General features: G+C 34.9%; 3 protein-coding genes and 2 long non-coding RNA genes across 6 annotated transcripts; 2 read left to right on the plus strand and 3 right to left on the minus strand.

Annotated features, from left to right (window-relative positions):
- Positions 1 to 1733: 1733 nt before the first annotated feature.
- LOC116182288 lies at positions 1734 to 2558 on the minus strand. The gene is made up of 2 exons (XR_004147473.1): positions 2412 to 2558; positions 1734 to 1981 (listed from the first exon to the last, which is right to left on the minus strand). It is a non-coding gene; the product is annotated as an uncharacterized LOC116182288 (long non-coding RNA).
- Positions 2559 to 7260: 4702 nt separating this feature from the next.
- Positions 7261 to 7858, minus strand: LOC116165015 (hemolymph trypsin inhibitor B-like). The gene is made up of 3 exons (XM_031479317.1): positions 7771 to 7858; positions 7534 to 7716; positions 7261 to 7385 (listed from the first exon to the last, which is right to left on the minus strand). Exons 1-3 carry the CDS (start codon positions 7838 to 7840, stop codon positions 7378 to 7380), a joined length of 261 nt encoding a protein of 86 aa, XP_031335177.1. The 5' UTR covers positions 7841 to 7858; the 3' UTR covers positions 7261 to 7377.
- Positions 7859 to 14594: 6736 nt separating this feature from the next.
- Positions 14595 to 15815, plus strand: LOC116159710 (DPH3 homolog). 2 transcript variants are annotated; one of them, XM_031472757.1, is made up of 3 exons: positions 14595 to 14779; positions 14835 to 14909; positions 14955 to 15070. In XM_031472757.1, exons 1-3 carry the CDS (start codon positions 14672 to 14674, stop codon positions 15027 to 15029), a joined length of 258 nt encoding a protein of 85 aa, XP_031328617.1. In that variant the 5' UTR covers positions 14595 to 14671; the 3' UTR covers positions 15030 to 15070. The 2 variants fall into 2 exon arrangements, with proteins under 2 accessions (XP_031328617.1, XP_031328616.1); XM_031472756.1 differs by lacking the exon at positions 14595 to 14779 and adding an exon at positions 15510 to 15815 and having other exon boundaries at positions 14955 to 15460.
- A 652-nt stretch (positions 15816 to 16467) lies between these two features.
- On the plus strand, positions 16468 to 17248 carry LOC116160280. The gene is made up of 2 exons (XR_004143175.1): positions 16468 to 16501; positions 16753 to 17248. It is a non-coding gene; the product is annotated as an uncharacterized LOC116160280 (long non-coding RNA).
- LOC116160279 (replication protein A 32 kDa subunit) lies at positions 16945 to 20712 on the minus strand. Its single transcript, XM_031473452.1, has 7 exons — positions 20553 to 20712; positions 20421 to 20497; positions 20161 to 20259; positions 19867 to 19980; positions 17619 to 17813; positions 17347 to 17564; positions 16945 to 17193 (listed from the first exon to the last, which is right to left on the minus strand). Exons 1-7 carry the CDS (start codon positions 20572 to 20574, stop codon positions 17109 to 17111), a joined length of 810 nt encoding a protein of 269 aa, XP_031329312.1. The 5' UTR covers positions 20575 to 20712; the 3' UTR covers positions 16945 to 17108.
- Between the last annotated feature and the right edge of the window lie 810 nt (positions 20713 to 21522).

Consider the following 21522-nt stretch of genomic DNA (forward strand, 5'->3'; position numbering starts at 1 on the left):
TAATTTTGCATTGCTATCTGTCGCCTGCCGGTTGGTCTCTCCGTCTGTTCCTTTGTCTGTCTGTCCATCTATCTGTCCGTGTGAACGATAACTTTGTTTAGAAATGTTCGATCGCTTTTACATCTCCGTTAGTTATGAACTGAATTGCATGAAATTCAATATGGGCATAGATTTAGCCATATAATACGCAATGCCAAAAGTTGAATCGAATCGATTCAAAATTCACAGTGCCCTTTTCGCATCTCGACCATTTATAAACCGAATTGCAAACTTTTTTACTTATAAAAGTATTTGAATGAAATTTGATACATAGGCACTTGGAATAAAGGAAAATCAAACGCCAATTTCAAAATTTGGTTTTGCGCATGCGCAGTGCCAACTTTTTTATTTATGGAAGAATTTAAACGAAATTTGATACATAGGCACTTCGAATAAAGGAAAATCAAACGCCAATTTCAAAATTTGGTTTTGCGCATGCGCAGTGCCAACTTTTATTTATGGAAGAATTTAAACGAAATTTGATACATAGGCACTTGGGATAAAGGAAAATCAAACGCCAGTTTCAAAATTTGGCTTTGCGCATGCGCAGTGCCAACTTTTTTGTTTATGGAAGAATTTAAATGAAATGTGATACTTGGAATTAAGGAAAATCTAGCGCCAGTTTCAAAATTTTATTTTGCGCATGCGCAGTGCCAACTTTTTTATCTATGGAACTATTTAAGTGAAATTTGATACTTAGGCGCTTGGAACAAAGGAAAATCTAACATTAGTTTTAAAATTTAGGTTTGCGCATGCGCAGTTCCAACTTTCTTATTTAGAAAAGCATTGAAATGAAATTCTTCTCATAAACTGAAATTGAAGTAGCACGTCAACAATGGATTGCCCATGTGCAATGCTATCTTTCATATTTGTGGCCGGATTTTACGATTTTAACAGAAGTTGCATCTTACAAATGGGAAATGAATGCAAGTGGAAATGCGCTTTATGTAAATCGTTTACGATTACTTTTTAACTTGACACTTGACACTTTTATATTTTTTTTATGGTTTTACCTCGGGTTTTACTTACCAGGAAATTGTTAAATCAACGGAATAACAATGAAATAATTAAAAAACTTTAAAAAATCAGAGGAACTCACAGGAACTCCAAAAGAAAATCGAGGGAACTCCAAGGAAATCAGAGGTATTCCGTGGAAGTTGGAGGAACTCGGAGGAAATCAGGGAAACTCCGAAGAAATCAAATGAACTCTGAAGAACTCGAAGGAACTCAGAGGAAATCTAATATTTATAGGAAATCAGTGTACAAAATTTGGGTTGCGGTTTACCCCTCGGTTTATTCACTTGATACGCGTCGTTGCAGACGGGATTTCGTGGATTTAAACAAAATTCTGATCAAGTGTCAGCCACACATCGCCGCCTGAGATCGCTCCGTGTGCACCGCCGGCCGGTTGGGTTGCCTACCTACAGGCGCGAAATTCCAGAAAGTAAATTTGGCTCTGGCACCCTTATTTTAGATTTCCGACCCCAAGTGTCCTATATCAAAATACTCCCCTACGCACCACCTACACGCTCCCAAACGGTGGCAGGTACTATAGGAATCACCCTGTATATAAAGCAATCTATGAGAGGGCATAATGGATTGTCATCTCATTATGCAAAAATAGTTAGATATTTGTTTCATAAGTATGAAAAATGCGCGTTTTCGGGAAGAGGAAGGATAACATTTTAGGTAGGTAAATATGAACGCAATTTATTGTGTTTTTAATTTTGGGAACAATATACCCACCTACTCTATTGGAATCAATCAATCATACACTACAAGTAAACATGTAAAAGATGTATAAATTGATTAAGTTGAAGAGGTGATAATACTGCATTGTTGGTAGATACGTTTCATAATTTTATTAATGTTGCAGTTATGTTTCCAGAAATGTATGGCTGTTCGCATCATTCTTTCTACCGGTCGCCCGGTTTGCCCAAAACTAGAAAATAAAGTATTGAAAAAAGGAATGATTTAATACTCAACGTTTTATGAATTGGCAGTGTTTCGATGCATAAACATAATGAACTTTCAAAAATGAAAACGCTTACTTAGATATCTAAAGAGACATCTTTGTAAACGCGTCTCATTCATGGAAAGCAATATGTTTGATGTTTTTTCAGCAATAAAGGTAACTATAAAGTAATAATTACATCCACAAACTGAGATGCAATCTTCGTAAGTGCGGAAATTATTCCTATTTCCGTTACAACCACCAAATACAAATGTCTCACAGTCATGTTTGTCCAGTCTATAATACCAGCGACGCATATTGGCTCTACAGATTCCTTTTTTGGGATTAAGAGTGCAAGTCCCTACCATTTTTGTTAGTTAAGCTTCAAGAGATTAAAATGATAGCGCTCGTTACTTACCTGTACTGTAGGCAAATAAAATCGCGAAAATGACAATTACCAAAACTCGACAATAATACAGTTTACCCATTTTAAAAACCAATTTCCACAAGATCGCAATGCAATGCGCAAAAACTGTTGAGTTTCCGTATATATACTCAGTTGTGTTAATTTGACGGTGACTTTTATTTAAAAAAAATTCGCTACCGCAAATGCAACGAAGCAATTAGGTATAATAAAAGAATTTCCGCTTAATAAAAAAGAAATTAAACGGTTTCTTATCGGCATAACGACTATTACTTTATTAGTAGGTTTCGTAAGATTTATTATATACGTTAAAAAGCAAATTGGTTTAACTAGCACTGTTACCCATCGAACATCGTCTCTGTTTCAGAAACCGACCTAACCTTATCATTGAGCATCCAAAGGTTTGGTCAAAATTAGAGTTCTGAATTCTACGAGAGGCACATTTAATATGTTCAACAATTGATTGTTTAACACTTTTTTTTTTAAAAAGATGCCTCTTGAAGATATATGAAACTCAAGCAATATTTTCGAGAAGTAATTTTCGTAAACGCATCTGATACATTTATTGCAGCATAGAGTAATAGTTATTTACATAAAAGTCAGGAAAATGACACATTACTGGCGAGGAAATATTGAAGTGCGAGGCCCTTTGGGGCCGAGTACTTTAATTTCTGAGTTCCGGTAAAGTGAAAGGTGTTCTCCTTCAAAATACTCGCCCATAACAAAACTGGCCGCCAACAAAGAAGTACACTTTCGCTCGCCTTCGAGAACAGGCACTCCCAAGAAGCGATCAGGAAAACACGTTTCATGTTTAAATGAAGAATATGTGTACCAAATTTGGTTCCAATCGGTTCAGCCGTTTAACCGGAAATAAGACTACAGACGGATCCACAGGCAGACCGACATGTTTGATTCGGATTCCTGGTGCTTAAAAAGGTGTATTTTCCAATGCAATAGCTCCCTTACTAACGTTCGGGTGTCTTAACTGTATATAAGGTATACATATTTGAATTATTAATGATAAATCAAGGCATAAATATGAATCTAGAGGACTGAATCTGCACATCCCATTCAATCTATTACCAGTAAATCGCCACTAGTGCGGGGCATAGAATTGTTTATACTGTTGTTATAGAAATCCAGTCCAAAAAAAAGTAAGACAACTTCTAACAGAAAAATTGGCGTATAATCTTGAAGATCTTTAATGTGTTTAATGTTAAATGCTGTTTTTATCATTTTTGTTACCTCATACTCATGGGGTGCAAGACAATAGACCGCAAAGTACCTTTTATTGTCCTACCTGCAACCTAATCTCTGCTTTGTAACGTTTATATGCAATAAGACAATTATGGTTAATGCTCGGATTTCGTTGGAACATCGATCACACGTAGTGTGACGGAGGCGGAAGAGTGATTCTTATGTTTTTTAAGCTACATGTAATAATATTTCTCCGAAATCAGGACTAACTCACGAGTTTCATTTGGAAAGCGACCAAACTAGGGTGGCTGGCCAAGAAGTAATGCTTATGTGCTATTGGTGCCACGTGGTAGGTATTTGTACCAAAGTGTTCAATAGTAAAGAGTAATTTAATTATATTGTGTTTGTTAAATTAAAACTCTTTCTATAACAGCTTTTAGTAGGAAAGTGGAGAGGAGTGGTGTTTGGGTTTGATTCCATTCAAAAAACAATATTTTTGGGAAAATTTGAATTGTTGTTGATTCGCGATCGTAACATCACAAAATTCAACACGAGCGGAATATCTTGAATAGATCGTCGATTGCACAAGGATCGAGGACGTATATTTCTATGACCAGCTAGGTCACCGGACCTCACAGTCTTAAATTTTTATCTGTGGAGACGAATCAACGACATAACCAGGGAACACAAGGAGGAAAAAAGAAGTCGAGGAAGAAGCTCTTCAAATTATTTCGAGGGCCGAAATTTGAAACTCCCGTTTTATTCACTGGGCAGAAACTTGCGAAGTGCATTGCAATTGAAAATGATGGGCAGCGTTTTAAGCGTCTTAAGGTTCTTATGAATCTTTAATTCAATTGTTTACTTTTCCAAGCGTCACTTGTTCTTTAAATTTAAATGCGTTATTTCGGGTTCAAATGTGATAAATGAAAGAGTATACAAGGAGATAGTTCTAGTTTAACAGGCATTTTGTGTTCTTGTTAAAAGTATAATAAACATTAAGCATTAAAATTATCCAATATGATAAAATCGCCAGTAAAACAAAGAATTCATATATCATATAGTTTGGCCAATATCTCCAGTATAATATAAAATAATATAAGATACAGATTTTAGATTTATACTGAAAAATATCGAGTATTTTAGCGCCTTCTAGTGACGACCGTAAAATTACCAGGTATAAAAGATGAAGCGCTGTTAAACGAGACCATGTTTGCTAAGATCGGTTAAGATCGGTTGGTTTGGAAACGAGCCCTCTATATAAAGTGGCAAGAATAAATGTAACGTAACTTCAATAACCTAGTTTACAATTCAACAATAATTAAATGTTTTCCTACGAATTAATCTTTAAAGGTTCCACCCTGCGTATACAACTTACGACGATGCAACCACGCAATTTTTAGGAGGGGAAAGCCATTTGCGCCATCTAGAAAGCACGAACGGGGGTGACGTTTGGCATCTTGTTTTGAATGGCGGTGGTGAACGCGTCGTGAATTTTTGCATTTCTTTATATCGTATTTGTGTTTTGTATGCCACATTTTATATTTGTTGTGCGTTTCAACACCTAATTCCGTGATTGTCTTCGACATTCAACTGTAGGCTCGAAACCCCGAAACCAGGGGCGGGTTACCAATCTTGCCGGAGCGGGATTACGCTAATCAAAGCTCTTCAGTTTAGAATACATGTGTGATAAATGAGTTACGATTCTTAATTTCCCCATATCTCGTTTTTAGTCAAATTTGCCTACAAGGCCATGTAATTTTCCATCTTGCTTCTAACTAAAGGACTTTATTGCACCAAAGATGAGTCACATACTGTATATTTCACCCTTTCTTAGAATCTCGGTACCTGCTTACCTGATCCATAATTCCCAAAACTTGTTTTTAACCTATATTTTACCTCTTGAAGTCTACATGCTACTTTTTGTGATGTTATAATTTTATTTTACGCATTCACATCATTACAAACAATTAATTTTACTACACAATTTAATATTAATTTGACGGCTGGTTTTTTTATTGGTTCTTTTTTTTCCCAGCCTATTTCTATTTTCAAAGTTTATTTTTGCAATGTAATTTATTTCGACTTAAATTTCCGAGCTTTTACAATCATAATAATAGCGATCATTATTAAACAAACTTTTCACAATTTCAGTGTTTTATTTTACGTTCCTTCCCTACTGTACTTCAGGTCAAAGCGTTGTTTACAACTAACGTAAGGGGGCCCTGCCTTAGATGTTTTATCACGTGCCACATTTCAAATTTAAGCGAGATCTTGTTTAGTTTTAGAGGGAATAGTCATTCGGGTGGCCATTTTTAAACGTTGCCGGGTTGACTATATTTCCGTGCTCTGGTAGTGTGAAGTTAGCGTAGAACCTGGGGGTTAAGTACATAGTCTAACCGGTACACAGAAAACTCAGAAAGCATGCAGTTTGGCATGGTCGATTTTTATGTCCAATAGATCGATTTGGCCCGCAGCACCCCCTTCCCCCACCATGTGGAACCAATATGGCGGCTATTTAAGAAAAAATCTGTTTCTGACTAAAAATATATTTTTTTATTTCAAGGACGGCATGCAAGTAATGTTTTAAGGATAATTTGAGGTCGCTGATTTCAAATCTGAGGTCAAAAAACAAAATGTAATAAATTTAAGCTTGCGTTAGTTTTATCCTTCATGGTACTCTAATGAAAGGTCCCAACGAAAGGAATTAATTTCTACCAACCATAGCCCTCCTCCTCGACCTCTTATCGTGATCGGGTATATTCCCTTATACCTCAAGAACGGATTGTCAGAAGAGGGTACTCACAAAGAGCGATTGAGACGTCTGCAAGAAATATATCCATTGGCGATGTCAAAACAAAAGCTATTTCGGTTAAAAAATGGCCCGCTCTGATTTGTAGCGGTGCATAGCTCGGCTTCGCCTCGCACTGTTTACTATTCAACAAAGACAATTTCTCAGTTTCAGTTTTGGTACGGTAAGAAAATGATATTGAGCAGACTAAATTGAGAATTTTTTTGAATATGTGTAATATTGTATGTGTAATAATTTGTAAGTAGGTCAATGTAACAATGTCACGTGATACTCAAAATGGCAGTTCCATGTAAAAGGCGTTGCTATCCCAATTCGATGTCAAATTGTCAAATGATATCGATATAGATTGCAATATTCAGGTACAAAAATAAAGAAAAACAGGAAGAACCGAGAAGAGGAGGAGCCTTAAAAGAATAAACAATGTCAATATAATGCTACGTAATATCATTGATATTCAATGGTAATATCATAATTGAATAAGTAAAAGAGCTTACCAGAAATAAATGAATCAACAGACCCATTTGCAATTGTTTCAGTTTCAACCACAACATTCATGTGCTCACAGCCTGCTTACCCTTACTTTTTGGGCGATTTTTTTACATTCGTTGTTTTGAGAACATTTTCAGCTGTATGTCAACTATTGAAGTGGCAATGCGATACAAAGGAGAACTTATGAATAGATACTCTTTTTTTGTAGAAAAGTATAGTCAAAAATGGAAACCATTGATATATTTACACTTTAATGATTAAATTAAGTATAATTGTACAAATTTGCTAACCTAATTACTTAAGTACATTATCACAATTGGCACACAGAAATGTTAATAAAATGTGAACTTATCCATAATCAATTTCTTCAGTTGATGAACGGCGTCGTCAGACTTTATTGAACTTTTTTTTTCATAAATGAAGATTGATTGATAGTTTGTCACTGTTTATTTGCAATATCGTCCTCTAAATCCCTGTAATAGCAAAACATCAGAAACAACAACCTACTATACTATATATAGGGGTATAGGTAATCAAACTAACACCTTTTCATAGACAAGTTATTGAAGATGTATACTTACGCCTTGTTTTTGTAAGCAACTGAAGGTTTAATAAAATTACCTGAACAAAACGACATGCATTCCTCGAAGGTCTCAAAATTATTTTCATTTCCAGCGCACCCACCGTAGTCAAAGTTGACACATTTCTTCATTACCGGACTGTAAACCCATCTATATAAACGAGCCCTACAGAATCCTGAGGTAGGAGGAAGATTGCAAATGTACGATCGCGACTCTAATATTTCTATTCAAAAATCAATAAGTATTCACATGTGGTTATGTTAATTGCAACCTTTACCTTCATTTTCGGCAAATGACGCCACGCAAATGGAACATAAAGCAATTGCCACGATTGTAAAATGAGCCATTTTAACTGTTACTTCGAATTCACTCTGAGCGAAAACTGCTTGCGTTTGCTATATATAGTGAGTTGTGCCTATTTTGTGGTGACGTTGAATATGGTTACCTACCTCTCACATTATTTATGTAAACTCGCACGTATAGATGCTATTACACACAGGTAAAACCAGAAATTGGTGTCAAACTGAACTGCTAAAATTGCACGTAGATTAGGGAATTCATTAATCGTAAGTCTAAAATGTGTGTACGTACATGTACCTACCTACCTATAAGACAGTGGCAAAATTTCCCTACGAGGAACGTGACGAATCAAAAGTCGAACGGTCAGTTATGCAGGCAACAATAATTAAATATAGTTTAACAGGTCTCAATGGTTGTGTAATTTAATTTCTAATGAATAATTATTTTTTTCTGAAACTATACTTCAGAAACAACTACTTTCGTCTCTAAAATGGGTGAATAAAATGCGATTTTCCTCTCTAGTGAGGAAATGTTAAAATTGAAACATACTGGTATCTAGATTGCTAAGTGCCAAACTTCATTATTGCATACGATCCTTTTTTATTGTAGTTTCAGAAAAAAATATGTGTAAAACTTGAGAAGAAAGTGTTTTTCAAATTCGAGTTCAAAGTTTGACACGACATGAGCGTTTCTTCTCTAGTTGTACAAATACCTATTTGCCATTTAGTACGTTTTGATAAACTTAAAAACCATGTACCAACATAAGTGTTGTAGTAACATTTTCATAATTCTGTAATCTGTTATATGATTTTTTTGAAGGAGCGAAGAGCATGACAAATTTCATCAAAGTTCGATTGAAACATCTTTTAGTATTGTGGCTTCTACTTTATGTGTAATTGAATTGTAATGTTGGGATGGAACGTGTTTGAAACTTGTTGAAGCTATTATTTTTATGTCCGCCATCTTGGTCTGTCCCGCCATATTTAGTCCGTTAGCAGTTGACAAATAGTTTAAACCAGTATGGCGATATATTTGTTAATTTTATAGCAGAATTTAAAACGCCACCTTAAAAAGTGAAAATGGGTATTGTATTCTATTCATAAGGGAAGCCGGTCCGGGCAACAGTAGGTGTAGAGCCCGATCCTCTCAATAAAGGATAAGATCATGTTTAGCCCCGTTTGGTTACTCTATCCCTCCCCGGTTCCAGGTAACGGTCACTAAGGAACTGATGTCTCTGATCAGAGCGTCACAGTGAGACCACACACTCGATAGTTTCATCTGCCTCGCCACAGAACCTGCACGAGGGCTCTCATACAACACCATGTTGTGCACGTGGTAGTTAAATCATTCAGTGGCCCGTGAGGACACCGGTCCCCTTCCTAATGTGACTTCTACTCAGTTTTAGAAACTTATTGGAAGACCCTGATTTGCCAAGAAGCCATGCTAAGAAGGCCTTGGACTGTCTGGGTATCTTCCCAAACGTGATCATTACTGCAGTAAAAAACAGACTGGATGATTGCGGTCAACTGGATGTACGTCATTTCTATAAATTCATTTTTTCTACAATCGATATCCAAAGTAGGCATTTGCGCTCGTATTTGACAACGCAAACGTCATCTTTTTCGAGGAATGTCACTTAAGCGACAAAATAGAAAAAACGCTCGCTCTCCCAATTATTAACTATAAATCAGATATGCATTGCTCAGAGCATTGAATTTATAACTATCAGAAGCGCAGGTTAAATGGCAGGATATGTGACTGTTTTCAATAGTTTAAATTACAAGACGTAGATGTCTCTACCATCGAGAAAGATGAATAATAATGTCAGTTTTTACCTTTGTTAATTATTATACAGGAATCTGTAATGAACCCACTATCTCGATTTGTAATTGTTGTATACAGAATTCTAGATACCCAAGAAACGCACTTATAAGGCATTTATGTGGCACACAGGATGTTGAATGACGTAAGATAAACATTCTTCCTTTCATGAATCGTGACCTTACTTAACATTCCTTAAGGAAGATTGAATTACATTTGAACAGGAAAGCAAAAAATACGCAGGCATCCTTGATCACTGTAACAGAAATTAAATGTACCTACCTATCTATTCTTAATTTTTGTGTGTGTCGGTTAAACCGTTGCCACCGGTTAAACTACCTAGGACAGGGGTCGGCAACCTATTGAAACGGAAGAGCTAAAAATTACAATTTACAAAATTTCCCAATTCTTAAAGAGCCACAAATAATTTTTGATTCAATATTATAGTTTTTGGCTATATACAGGGTCCTGCAACAGTCCGTCGGTTTTTCCTACATAGCTGATAGATACCTGGTAAAAATATTGGTGGTTGCGGATCTACAGAAATTATTTTTGAATGTACAGGGTGTTCCATTTTTACGATGTCAATTAATAACTGATCTTTTTAAATAGAACATCCTGAATATTTGGTTGTTTCAATGCCGTTTGTTCAAAGTGCTATAACTATTCTTTTTCAAATGGAACTACCACTATTTTATTTCGCTATTCGCTTTTGTCTTCTCTTAAATGTTTATAAGGGGTGCCCTGTGCTTAAACTCCGCAGTGTTTAGGTTATTCAATATTTTTCACAAAAGTACCTACTCATTAATTAATTACGTGTTTATACATCGGAGTAGGCTGGCTATAATAAAAAAAACAAAAGAATACCAGAAAGTAAACAAGTGTCAAAAATTAGATAATTATTTGCTGCAAGTATACTTTTGATACAAAATAAGATTAATTAAAAAGGCGAATTTCGAACAAATGAACTAATTTCTTTAGATAAATACGGAGAGCCGCAACTTTATAGGTATCAAAAGAGCCGCAGGTTGCCGACCCCTGATCTAGGATCACACGTCACACCTGGCAATTTTGATACAAAATAAAAAGGTCGTTAACCTCTTTTCTTTTAAATTCTGACGTTTGAAATTTGTTCTCAATGGTTAATCGATAACTTATCGATAATTATCGATTAATAGATAGTCAATCGATAAATTTAAAAAAAATGGTCGACCGGTCAACAAAAAAAGAATTTTTTGCGCATGGGATTTACACAATATATATTCTGACTATAATAAGCAAAAATAAATAAAAAGTGCGATTAAGACATCGAAAATATTTGCTTTTACAAAAGTTACAGCGATTTGATTGAAAGCTTTCAGGGGCGAAAATTAAAGCTGGAATCTTTGTTTTCCCTAAAAAAAAAAGAAAAATGGAGGGTGATATTTTTCCGCGGTTACTTAGCAAAGAGGAAAAAAAATCCTGGAACAGTTTTAAGGCAATAGTCCATGGTTTCCCGTTCAGTGTTTCCTGGGAAACCATAGAGCTGAAAATTATGACGAGCTGACAGGATTTGGTTTTGTATCATGGGATATAGAATGTCTCTAAAGAATAAAGATGCACAGGTTACATTCTCATTTAGATCAATTTAAGGATAATATGGGAGCTTATTTGGAATAAGGACAACACTTTCTCGAGACAATGGAACTTAGGCACCTTCCCAAGGCCAGGAAGTTGGAAGCATGATGGAAGATCAGATTCAGTTGAACATGACAAAAACAGCAAAACTGTTCCATTTTTAAACATTTAGACTCTAAGATAAACAAATTATAAATGTAGAAACGTTACCATTTAATAAATCATGCCTATGTAAGTAGGATTCTATAGGTATTTTTATTTTTTGGTTTTTTGCATTTTTTTCACACAAAAACAAATACATAACCATTTTTTGTTCTAATTCTTATTTGTGGCTATAGAAGCAATAAAAATAAGGTATATATGTCCCATGCGCAAAAATGCTGTAGACCGGTGTAATTTATCGAAAATGTTAAAGGATTGGTCGATAAACCTATAATTACCGATAATCTATCGATTAATCTCACAACTAAACTATTAAGATAGATAATTATCGAGAGAATTTTTAACGACATAAACTTTTCAATGTTTAGGTACACCAGTTTACTTCCAACAAAAGCGATGTAAGAGCATTGTTGAGTTGCCATATGATCACAATTCACAACCTACTGCTGTACTCATTTTTGAGGATTATCGTCCACTTGATCACCTTTGATTTCAGACAACTTGAGCATCAAAAGATCCTGTTTTATTTAAATTATCTCTCGCAATATCAATACCAAAAAAACAAAAATGTTAGCGAGTGTACGCATGGATGATGTAATATATCGATTGAGAATATATATCGATGAGATTTATGAAAAAGTATCGATAGTTTTCTCTTGATAATTTCCGCTACTTATTTATTAATCGATAAATATCAGAGATAGACAATTTTCGTGGCAATAATAATCGATTATTATCAGCAGCTAACAATCATTATTAATTATTTTCAAAAGTTATCGATAATTATAAAAAGTTATCGATAATTATCAAACGTTATCGATCATTATCGAAAATTAGCCTTACGATTTATCGATAATTGTCGATTATTATCGAAAGTTAACGATAAGTGATTAAAGTTATCGATAATTATCGATAGTTATCAATTAATGATTAATCGATAATTATCAGACTGAACAGACTTATCGATAAATCGATAACAATTTCATTTATCGCTCAGCTCTAGTAGGTATACGAATTCACGTAAACTGGGACCGATTTATTTGTGCACAATGCTGCATGGTTATAAAAAAAGCTGATTCGCGAAATTTAGTTATCAAATGTGAATGTGGAAATGATGTAGCTGCCTGCTTGCAACGGACAATATTTTGCCTTAAAATTTTTTTGATCGTTTTTTAATAACAAAATCTCCCGCTTTCAGTAAAAATGTGGAACCTGCCTATTTTACTGCCTGTGAATAGAATGTATGAAATTGCATTCCTTCAAGGACAAGGACTGCAAGCTTCGTTCGTCTAAATGTATTATTATTTACATTACAAATTTACGCAATGCTTCTTAAGGGATCTATTTTTAGAACATTCCAATCCTATTTATAAAACCATTCCAATGATAACACAAAAAACATCCGGAGTTCCTGACATCTGACGATTAAAAAGGAAAATATTCGAATGGTCAAAATAAATGGTTTGTAATGCTGCCATCTAATGTCAATGTAACGCTCCACTTTCGATCGCCCACGGACTTTCAAACGATCGAACTGCTCCTAGCGGCGGCCAGTTGGCACATGGTCACAAACTGTTATATGGGATCCGCGCTTCTGATAGTTATAAATTCAATGCTCAGAGTATCCAATGACAACGAGTAAATGACATCTTTCATTTGGGCATAAGATTAAAATGATTTGAGTGAAAAATTTAAATTTTTGGAAATATGTGAACTGCTCGATTGTAGAAAAAACCTTGTGTGTAATTCGAGCGCAAATTGATTGTCGATTTCAAGAGATTATGCCGCGCTCCTTCGTCGCGCGTCAACTGTCTCTTTCAATCAACAATATATCATTTTGCGCTCTTAATACACAATAGTTATTTATATAACAAGAGCGCGAAGTTCAATTTCGCGCATTGAGACTGAAGGTATTTTGACGAGGCGAAGCCGAGTTAAAATATCAGTCAAATGCGCGAAATAACTTCGCGCTAGCGTTATATACAATATTTTTTCTACAACTGAACCGATTGTTAATTAAATTTGCTGTTTAAGTTCAACTTTGTCACGTGCGCGAAATACTTTTTTTCACTGTTGACGATTTCGCGCACGTTGTCAAGAGCAACCTTACTTATTAATTAACAGTTTAAAAATCTAGTACTTCGCGTTTCGAAATTCGTCAGAAAATGGCAGGTTTTTTTGACAGTTGTAGAAAAATAGCTATTGTATCGCCTTTTTAGAAGATGACCCGCCATTAGAAAACACGGTACCGTATTTATTAACAAGAGCTTTATCACAGAATATTTAGAGAAAAATGTGAGCTGAAAAATGCGAATGAGAATGAAGTGTTAAAAGTGATGGATGATACAGATTTAATTTAGATAACGTGGAAATAAAAATCAGATGTATTGATACTGTAAGTGTAAACAAACAGCTCGTAGGTACAGTATAAGATTGAAGAAGATTCTCTTCTATATTTCTAGTACGCAGTTCCTTGCCTTGCCTGTACACTAAAGCACGCATGAATTCGGACAATTTTACGTTTAATTAAACCATTGAATAAAACCAACACACAATTACGTGATGGGAGATATACGAACCCCAACCAAAAATTATTTCGTTTTTCATCCTAATGTGCCACGATGACGCCGTTATGTAACAATGTCTGAACTTATTGTGCGAAAACGTTTATTGCATGTTATACGAAACCAATTTCTCGTTCCTTGAAGAAAGTTTAATATTCTAGGAGTTTTTAATTTATAAATGTGGTCATAATTTGATGATATCAAATTAATTCAGTATTCTGTGTAATTACAGGATCATAGCAGCTTCGTTAGCCACGTATTCGTTTTCCCCGTCATGAGCGTTTACCTAATTCAAAATAAAAATCCAAAATAAAGATGGATCCACCAATGCAATAAGAGCTTTTAAATTTACATATCTGCAAAAAGTTCAAAATTTAAGTATCATCAAGGAACGTTATTACAAGTTGCATGCTTTGATAAAAATTGCAATGGCGTCATGTTTATAAAAATATTCTATCTACCTCTTAAAATTTGCATATCGAAGTGTTTGCTAACATGTGATGCTGACTGAATACAAAGTTTAGTAAACAATAAAGATGTAAGCATAATGAGAGTATGCATCAACAGTTTTTCTCGAGCAATAAGTACTTTCAAGAACTATGTAAACACTGTCGGAGGGTTTCTATTGTAGGGCGTGGCAACCTTGGTTTCTTCTATTGCGCATGTAGACATAACCTGTACACATTTTTATCATGCTCTTGCCAAATTTGAGAAATGTCTGTTTTTCACGACGAAATTGAAATAGAAGACTTTGAGTACGACGAAGAAGAGGAAATGTACTATTATCCATGTCCGTGTGGTGATAGGTTTTGTATTTCTAAGGTAGGTATTTCGGAATGTCTGTGTCTGTGTAGGTTAGTAAGCGATGACATTTTAGGAGGAATTACTAGCAGGTGAAGAAGTAGCAACTTGCCCCAGTTGTTCTCTAATTGTTAAAGTAATATATGATTTGGTAAGTCAATTCTGTTATCAGCAATTTTTTTACTTTTGTTTGCAGGAAACATTTACGCAACAAGCAACTGAAGTCACAGCGTTAGGCGATAATTTAAATAAATTGCAAATTACTAACTAAACAATGGCTGGTCGTGGTCGAGGTAGAGGTGGACGTGGCGGTAACACAGGGTCGTTCAATCGAGAACAATTAAACGCTATTGGTATCACTTCCAATGAAAACTTACCAGGCCCAATTCGAGAACCTCCACCTTTATTCCCTCCGCTAAACAGGAAACCAGTGCCGCTACAGGAATCTTTGGAATTGGATTATTTATTAATATTAAGGCAAAACATATTAGATCAAATGCAGAGCTCTGGAGCATACCTTAGGATACCTCAGTCAAAAGATCGGTTGGATAAACGGCAACAAGAAATCGACAAGTTAATAGCTCAATTACCATCAGTAAAAGAAAAGTTTGACTGGAACATGTTACCGACAGAATTGCGACCAAAATTAATCGCCAAAAGAATGAAATTGAAGGAATCTAAAACGGTTGACGTTAATTTTAGGTGAGTAACGTTCTAGGGAGGTGGAATTCCTATTTTCTTTGTTTTGTAGGCTAAACCAATTGGAAAAGCTTGAGGAAAAGACTGAGAAGGCAATGGATGTCTCGGTAAAAGAAGAGGCAGAACCTGATGAGGAAGAGGAGGAAGTTCAAGAGAATTATGAGGATGAGGATATGGATGATGGAACAGATTATGCAAACAATTATTTTGATAATGGAGAAGCGTATGAGGATGAAGATGATAATTTAGATGACGGCCCAATTTATTGAGCTATTTAACTATTTGAATTGTGATTTACTTATATCTACATGTAATATATTATTGGCTCGAGTGTAAATAAATTGTTATTTTTATTGTACTATGAACACCATTTCTTTATAATGTATGAGGGTAAAAACACCAAAGTTAACTTAAAAGCCCTTTGCGATCATTAATTACTACTTTACGCTTCCTTTCATCATACCGCCCTCATTCAAGTGTCTTCAATTTCCTTCTCCCCCTTTTCCACATTTTTCATCACCTTTCTTCACATGTTCACGAACAGGAGTCGCTTTATGATCATTCAGGTGCGCGTATGAGTATCCCCCTAACTGCTACTAAGGGACACGCCCCTTAAAAAGGACCCTTTGGTTACACCTCTTCCACATTAATTAACAGTACATACATACAGTGAATTTTTTTTAAATGCGAACATAGAAGTTTGCATGCAATGTAATTTCCCTATGTTCGATTTAAAAAAAAACACATCAATCTATTGAGTAGTTCAAATGAGTAGTAGATACAATGATTGACGGCTGTCACATTTTTAAAAATACCGCCGTCCAATTTAATTACGAAATCGGTTAAGTTATTGCTTAGAATGTCAAAGAGGACACTTTGAACATTTATTGTAGTTGTTTTCGCTATTTATTTTCTTATTTTCTTCGTTTATGTATTGAATAGATCAAATTAGTACAATACCAGGTGCACATGACCTACAAATAATTGAAGGTTGGTTCACAATGAGTTGTGGTGTCAGTGCGTGGCCTGTGAGGTCAAGTTATCGTAAGTTTAAGAAAAATGTTTCCTAATGTTGCTATGGCCTCACATGGCTTCCTAAAAAAAATCTTACCGAGTGCTCTTCATCAGTTGCTGTTCATAGTCACACAAGTTGCGCGATTTGGGAATGTGAACCGCGCACACCCCATAGATTGATGTGTTTTTTTAAAAATCGAACATAGGGAAATTACATTGCATGCAAACTCCTATGTTCGCATTTAAAAAAAACTCACTGTATATCTATCTCTTGGTTTCAGTAAGTGTGGGAATACAAGCAACATGTATAATCTGGGAGTCGCACAAACAAATCTCCTTCAGAACAGACACAACATTTTTAGGTTAATTTGATCATGCATGTAAACCCGATATTGACCAACTGTTACTCTTCCTTTGAAGACTGAAATGCACAACATGCACTGGATTTCATTCAATACCTACTAAAGAAGAAATTCACAATTTGCGCAAATTTATTTCAACGTGTAGGTACAATTCTAAGTGTTATGTACAGAAGTATAAATATTTAAGAAACTAGAAACTTAGCCTATCCTTTCCAAAAACATAGGGAACGTGTAAGAAAATATTGTAACTCGATGTATAAAGCGAAGGTATTTTATTACATGGTATCAGTTATTTTAAAATGATCATTGTCGATTGTGGAGTATGCATGTCCTTCATTGATCAAGTTTTCCAGCGCAGCACTGCAACAAAAAAAGTGTGAATGAAAATTTGAGATTAAAAAACATTTAAACAGAATTAAGTTGTTTATAGAACTTTCGTTCAAGCCACATAACACAACAAACATTGATTAACAAAAAAAAAACAGAAATGTCACCAGGTTAAACTACACTTACTTAACTTCACGATGTAAACTAGGAGGAAACGACTGGCATACAACTGTTCGGTGTAAACCTTGAAGTGAATTATCCGCCTTTAGGATATTGTACAACTTTTCCTGTAAAGGTGTGAAGTTTGGACGAGTTGAGTTACTGATATCCATATCGCTCATAAGACTCATAGAATTTGCCAGCTCTGCACCGGGATTATTTTTCTTAATGCTAGCAAGAGGACCCTATAAAATCATATGTCGAAACCACATCTATTAACAATCTTTCATCAAATTTACCGGTCCTTTGCTCACAGCTTCGGCTTGAAGACGTGTGCGTATAACATTGAGAAGATGCGTGGTAATTTCGTTGATGTGGTCCACTGGATACATCCGAAGTACCATTAGAATTTTTTCACCCTCCTGCACACGTAATGATCCATAAATTTTCAAATAGCAGCCTTCTTTAACTAATGGTAAGTTTGGGGCAGAGGTCTAAAATCATACAATAAATTGTTGTTTCACAGATGATCAATATAACATTTCAAATTTTTGTACTATACTATACAGTGTGTTCCAGATCGATGGGGGATTGCATAGGTAACTTTCTTATTATTAAAGATAGAGAAATGGTTAAATGAGCAATGTTTTGTAGTTTTAGATGCTTATTTAAAATTTACTTGTGAAAGTTCAAAATGTCGAATAGGTCCGACGTAATTTCCAAGAAACTAAAGTCGGTCATTTTTTTGAATGTCATATATCATTGAAAGTATACGAGATACAAAAAAGTTTTATAGTGAAAGGTACTGTCTTTGCTAGGCTTAATTTGGATGTCAAAAAAAATTCAAGATGGTCACTTTTGAGGAACATTTATGACATTTACGTAAAGTTAAATGGGCGCCATATTGGATTTTTAGATTACTTAACAGAATTATAATTCTCTTTTCAACGATCTATGACAGCATAAGATTGAAAATAAGATAAAAATTATATCAACAGCTTTTACATTTTAATCAATTAGACTGATGTATTTTTAAAAAACAAACAAAATCTACCTATTCGAAGCAACAAAACAATCAGATGTTCAAAATACCAGGGGCGCACTCATGGGACGGGGGGTTTGGGTGTTACAATCTCCTCCAAAGTACCTGTAGAAATATTTTGACTTTTATGACATCACTTATTGACTATAGACACTTTGCATTACTTTACACAAAGTATTACCATTGATGCAATGTCCCAAGTCACATTTTGTATGAATATCAAAACTAACAATTTTACCCTTTTACCAGAGAAATTTTACTTCTCTGCCTCTTTTCCGCTTCTCTTGATTTCTATATCTGTGTTGACTGGCCGTTTATATACAAGCAATTCCAGCATAGTAATAAAAAAATTTAGGGTTTACCACGGACGAGTGAGATTCGCTGACGTGTCGAAAATAAGTTAAGGAATAAACATTCTTATAAAGTTATAATAAACTTAGTATTGCGCAGTCTGCACATGTGCTCACTTAATGTTTAAAATATGTGATACATTTGCCTTTACTATACGTCTTCTAGTGTAAAAACAGTCGCAGGTAGCCGCCCACCGCAAAACTTATGTCTTTTTCTTCGCTTGGGCTAGATAAAGATGAAAATATAATAGCATAATTTGTGTACACCTCGCATGCGACCAGTTTTGCAGTGAGAGGATACCTGCGATGATTGAAATGACTGTCTTTGTACTAGAAGAGATAGATCTTTGGTTAAACTTTCAAAAAAATATCTGCAAATAAAAAAGTTAACATTGCGCAGTGTACGCATGCGTAAATTCATCGTCAAGATTTTTCTAGGTTGAGATGCCAGAGCTATACGCTACCGAATGCAAAAAGAACGAACTAAATATCTTGGAAACTGTAGGAGTAGTTAAGGTGAGAGTTAAGGCCTTAGGCGGACGAACAGAGACAGTGGTCATAACAGCATTTTGCGACCACCAAGGCAAAATTGCAACATTGTTGACGCAGGTTATCGTATTTTTGCGACAAAGAAAAAAATCCTGGATCATAATAGCGTCGTCCAACATGAGGTATACATCATGGTCATAACTCATAAACTATAACTAACGTAAAAAAAATTATGTTGCATTGTATTAATAAGCATATTATAGTTACTTTCTTTTTCCCTCGCTTTTTCCTTTATGTACAGGATGTTTTCGGTTATACCAATCTGTTTATTTTAAATGGAACACCCTATATATTATTTTATTTTTTAATATTACCTAAATAAAATTCTTGTCATGTACCCAAATTTAGCCATTTTTGACATTTTTTATTTTTATCTCAAAAATGATTAATGCCTAAATGCTGGACCAAAAATTCCTCCTACCTACATGTCAAATCAAGATACCAAATGGACACTTGTCCACTATGGCAGTCCGCAGTAGGTTGACAAGCATAAAAAGTATCTCTTAATATGGCTATAGGTATCTTGGGCACTGTCCGTATAAATTTTCTGAGACCAGAATAATGTCAATGACTACACAAATTAAAATAAAAATTAAAATTACATACATTATCATTTTCGAGCCAAAGTATCGCTTTTATCCTTCCTGTGTGGTCCTCCAATTCATAAGTGGCTTTGGTTGATTGTACATCATAGTGTTTAAGAATTGCTACTAATGTTAGCTGCAACAAATCAAAAAATTAGTACCATAGTATAATAGCAGACCCTCTAGCAGACCGTTTGGAAAACAAACAATATACCTGACCAGACTTTGTTATTGAGCCAACATTTGAACCAAGAACTGAACACTTATTTGATTATCTACTGTTTAACTACTTAATCATTATCATTTATACACTTACAATCTGGGTCTGCATGCCAAATAACTTAAACTCTTCTTCAGGATGATCTCTAATCTGGCGAACACATACAGGGACAACACTTTGTAGACGGCGAACTTGCTGGAATTAAATTTGTACTGTACAGTGTTATTCACAAAAAGCATTTACAAGGGTAAAAGTCAAACTGTACTTTGGTACAACGATAAACAACGGAGTATCACCCCGTACTCAGAAAAGAAATAATCAAGTGACGAATTGTTAAATACAAACTACTTATTTACCCCTTTGGTTTTTGGTTGTGCATTATCTGCATCATTTCCTGCATTGAAAAATCCTGTTCCTGCATTTGTACTGTCACCTAAAAAAATTCGGCGTTTTAATTGAAAGCATTGCGTAAATTATAAAGTTTATACCGAATGCACTGTCGTTCCACATTTTTCTTCTTACAGTTTTATTATATAGGTATTTCTGAAAATGTAATGGAATGTATCACAAAAGAACGAACAAATGAGTCGAAATAGGAAAATTAAACATAACCTCTATTATTACTTTTTACCGCCCATTGAATGACGCCGACGCGCAAGTTTTGGGTGCATTCCGAATTTGAATACTTGCCCGCATTCAACTGTGATAATCTTTATCCGTGGTCGCTATGGTTCAACCATATACAGGGATCTTCATGTAGAAGTAGACACAGGGATTTTCTATAGGAATATCCTATGTCTACTTTTACGTGATAAAAATTAAAAGTCTTCTAAAGAACTCCTAACTTTATGCAACCAAAATAACTCCCTACAACAAAATAATGTCATATTAAATTAATTTGAATATTATCGCTTTGACTTCCGTATTATAATTTACGTTCGTGTGCGATGTATTCAACTAACGAAAAAGTTGATATTTCCACGCGCCACGCCATCCTGCAAACATTCAATAGCCTGATTTTATTACTGAACTAAAAACTTATCTTCGCAATTAATGAGAAAAAATTACCAATGTGTTTAGTTTCGGTTCACTTATCATTAATAAAAAAATATACAAATTTATTCACGGGATAAACTCCCGTGGGCTATTCAATGCGTGGGCTAACCTCTTCAGAAATGTTAGCATGACTTTAAATATAATCCCCTAAAAAATCGACTCCTATGATTACACAATGCAAAAAAATTCAAAATTGGATGGTAGATCACCTTGTAGACTACAATCGAACCTTTTGTATCTCCGAGTAAAATTTGATTACTCATTGAAAATGAATGTTTTGACAGTAAACAAAAGCAGGATTTAATTGTCTTTAACCTTTTTACCGGTTGTCGTGTGTTGGAAGTAGATCTAATTTTTTTAATTTATTATCCCTCTCTCTCGTGTACACAAGAAATGTGCACA

This window comes from Photinus pyralis, unplaced genomic scaffold, assembly GCF_008802855.1.
Source record: "Photinus pyralis isolate 1611_PpyrPB1 unplaced genomic scaffold, Ppyr1.3 Ppyr1.4_LG1, whole genome shotgun sequence".
NCBI classification, from domain to species: domain Eukaryota; kingdom Metazoa; phylum Arthropoda; class Insecta; order Coleoptera; family Lampyridae; genus Photinus; species Photinus pyralis.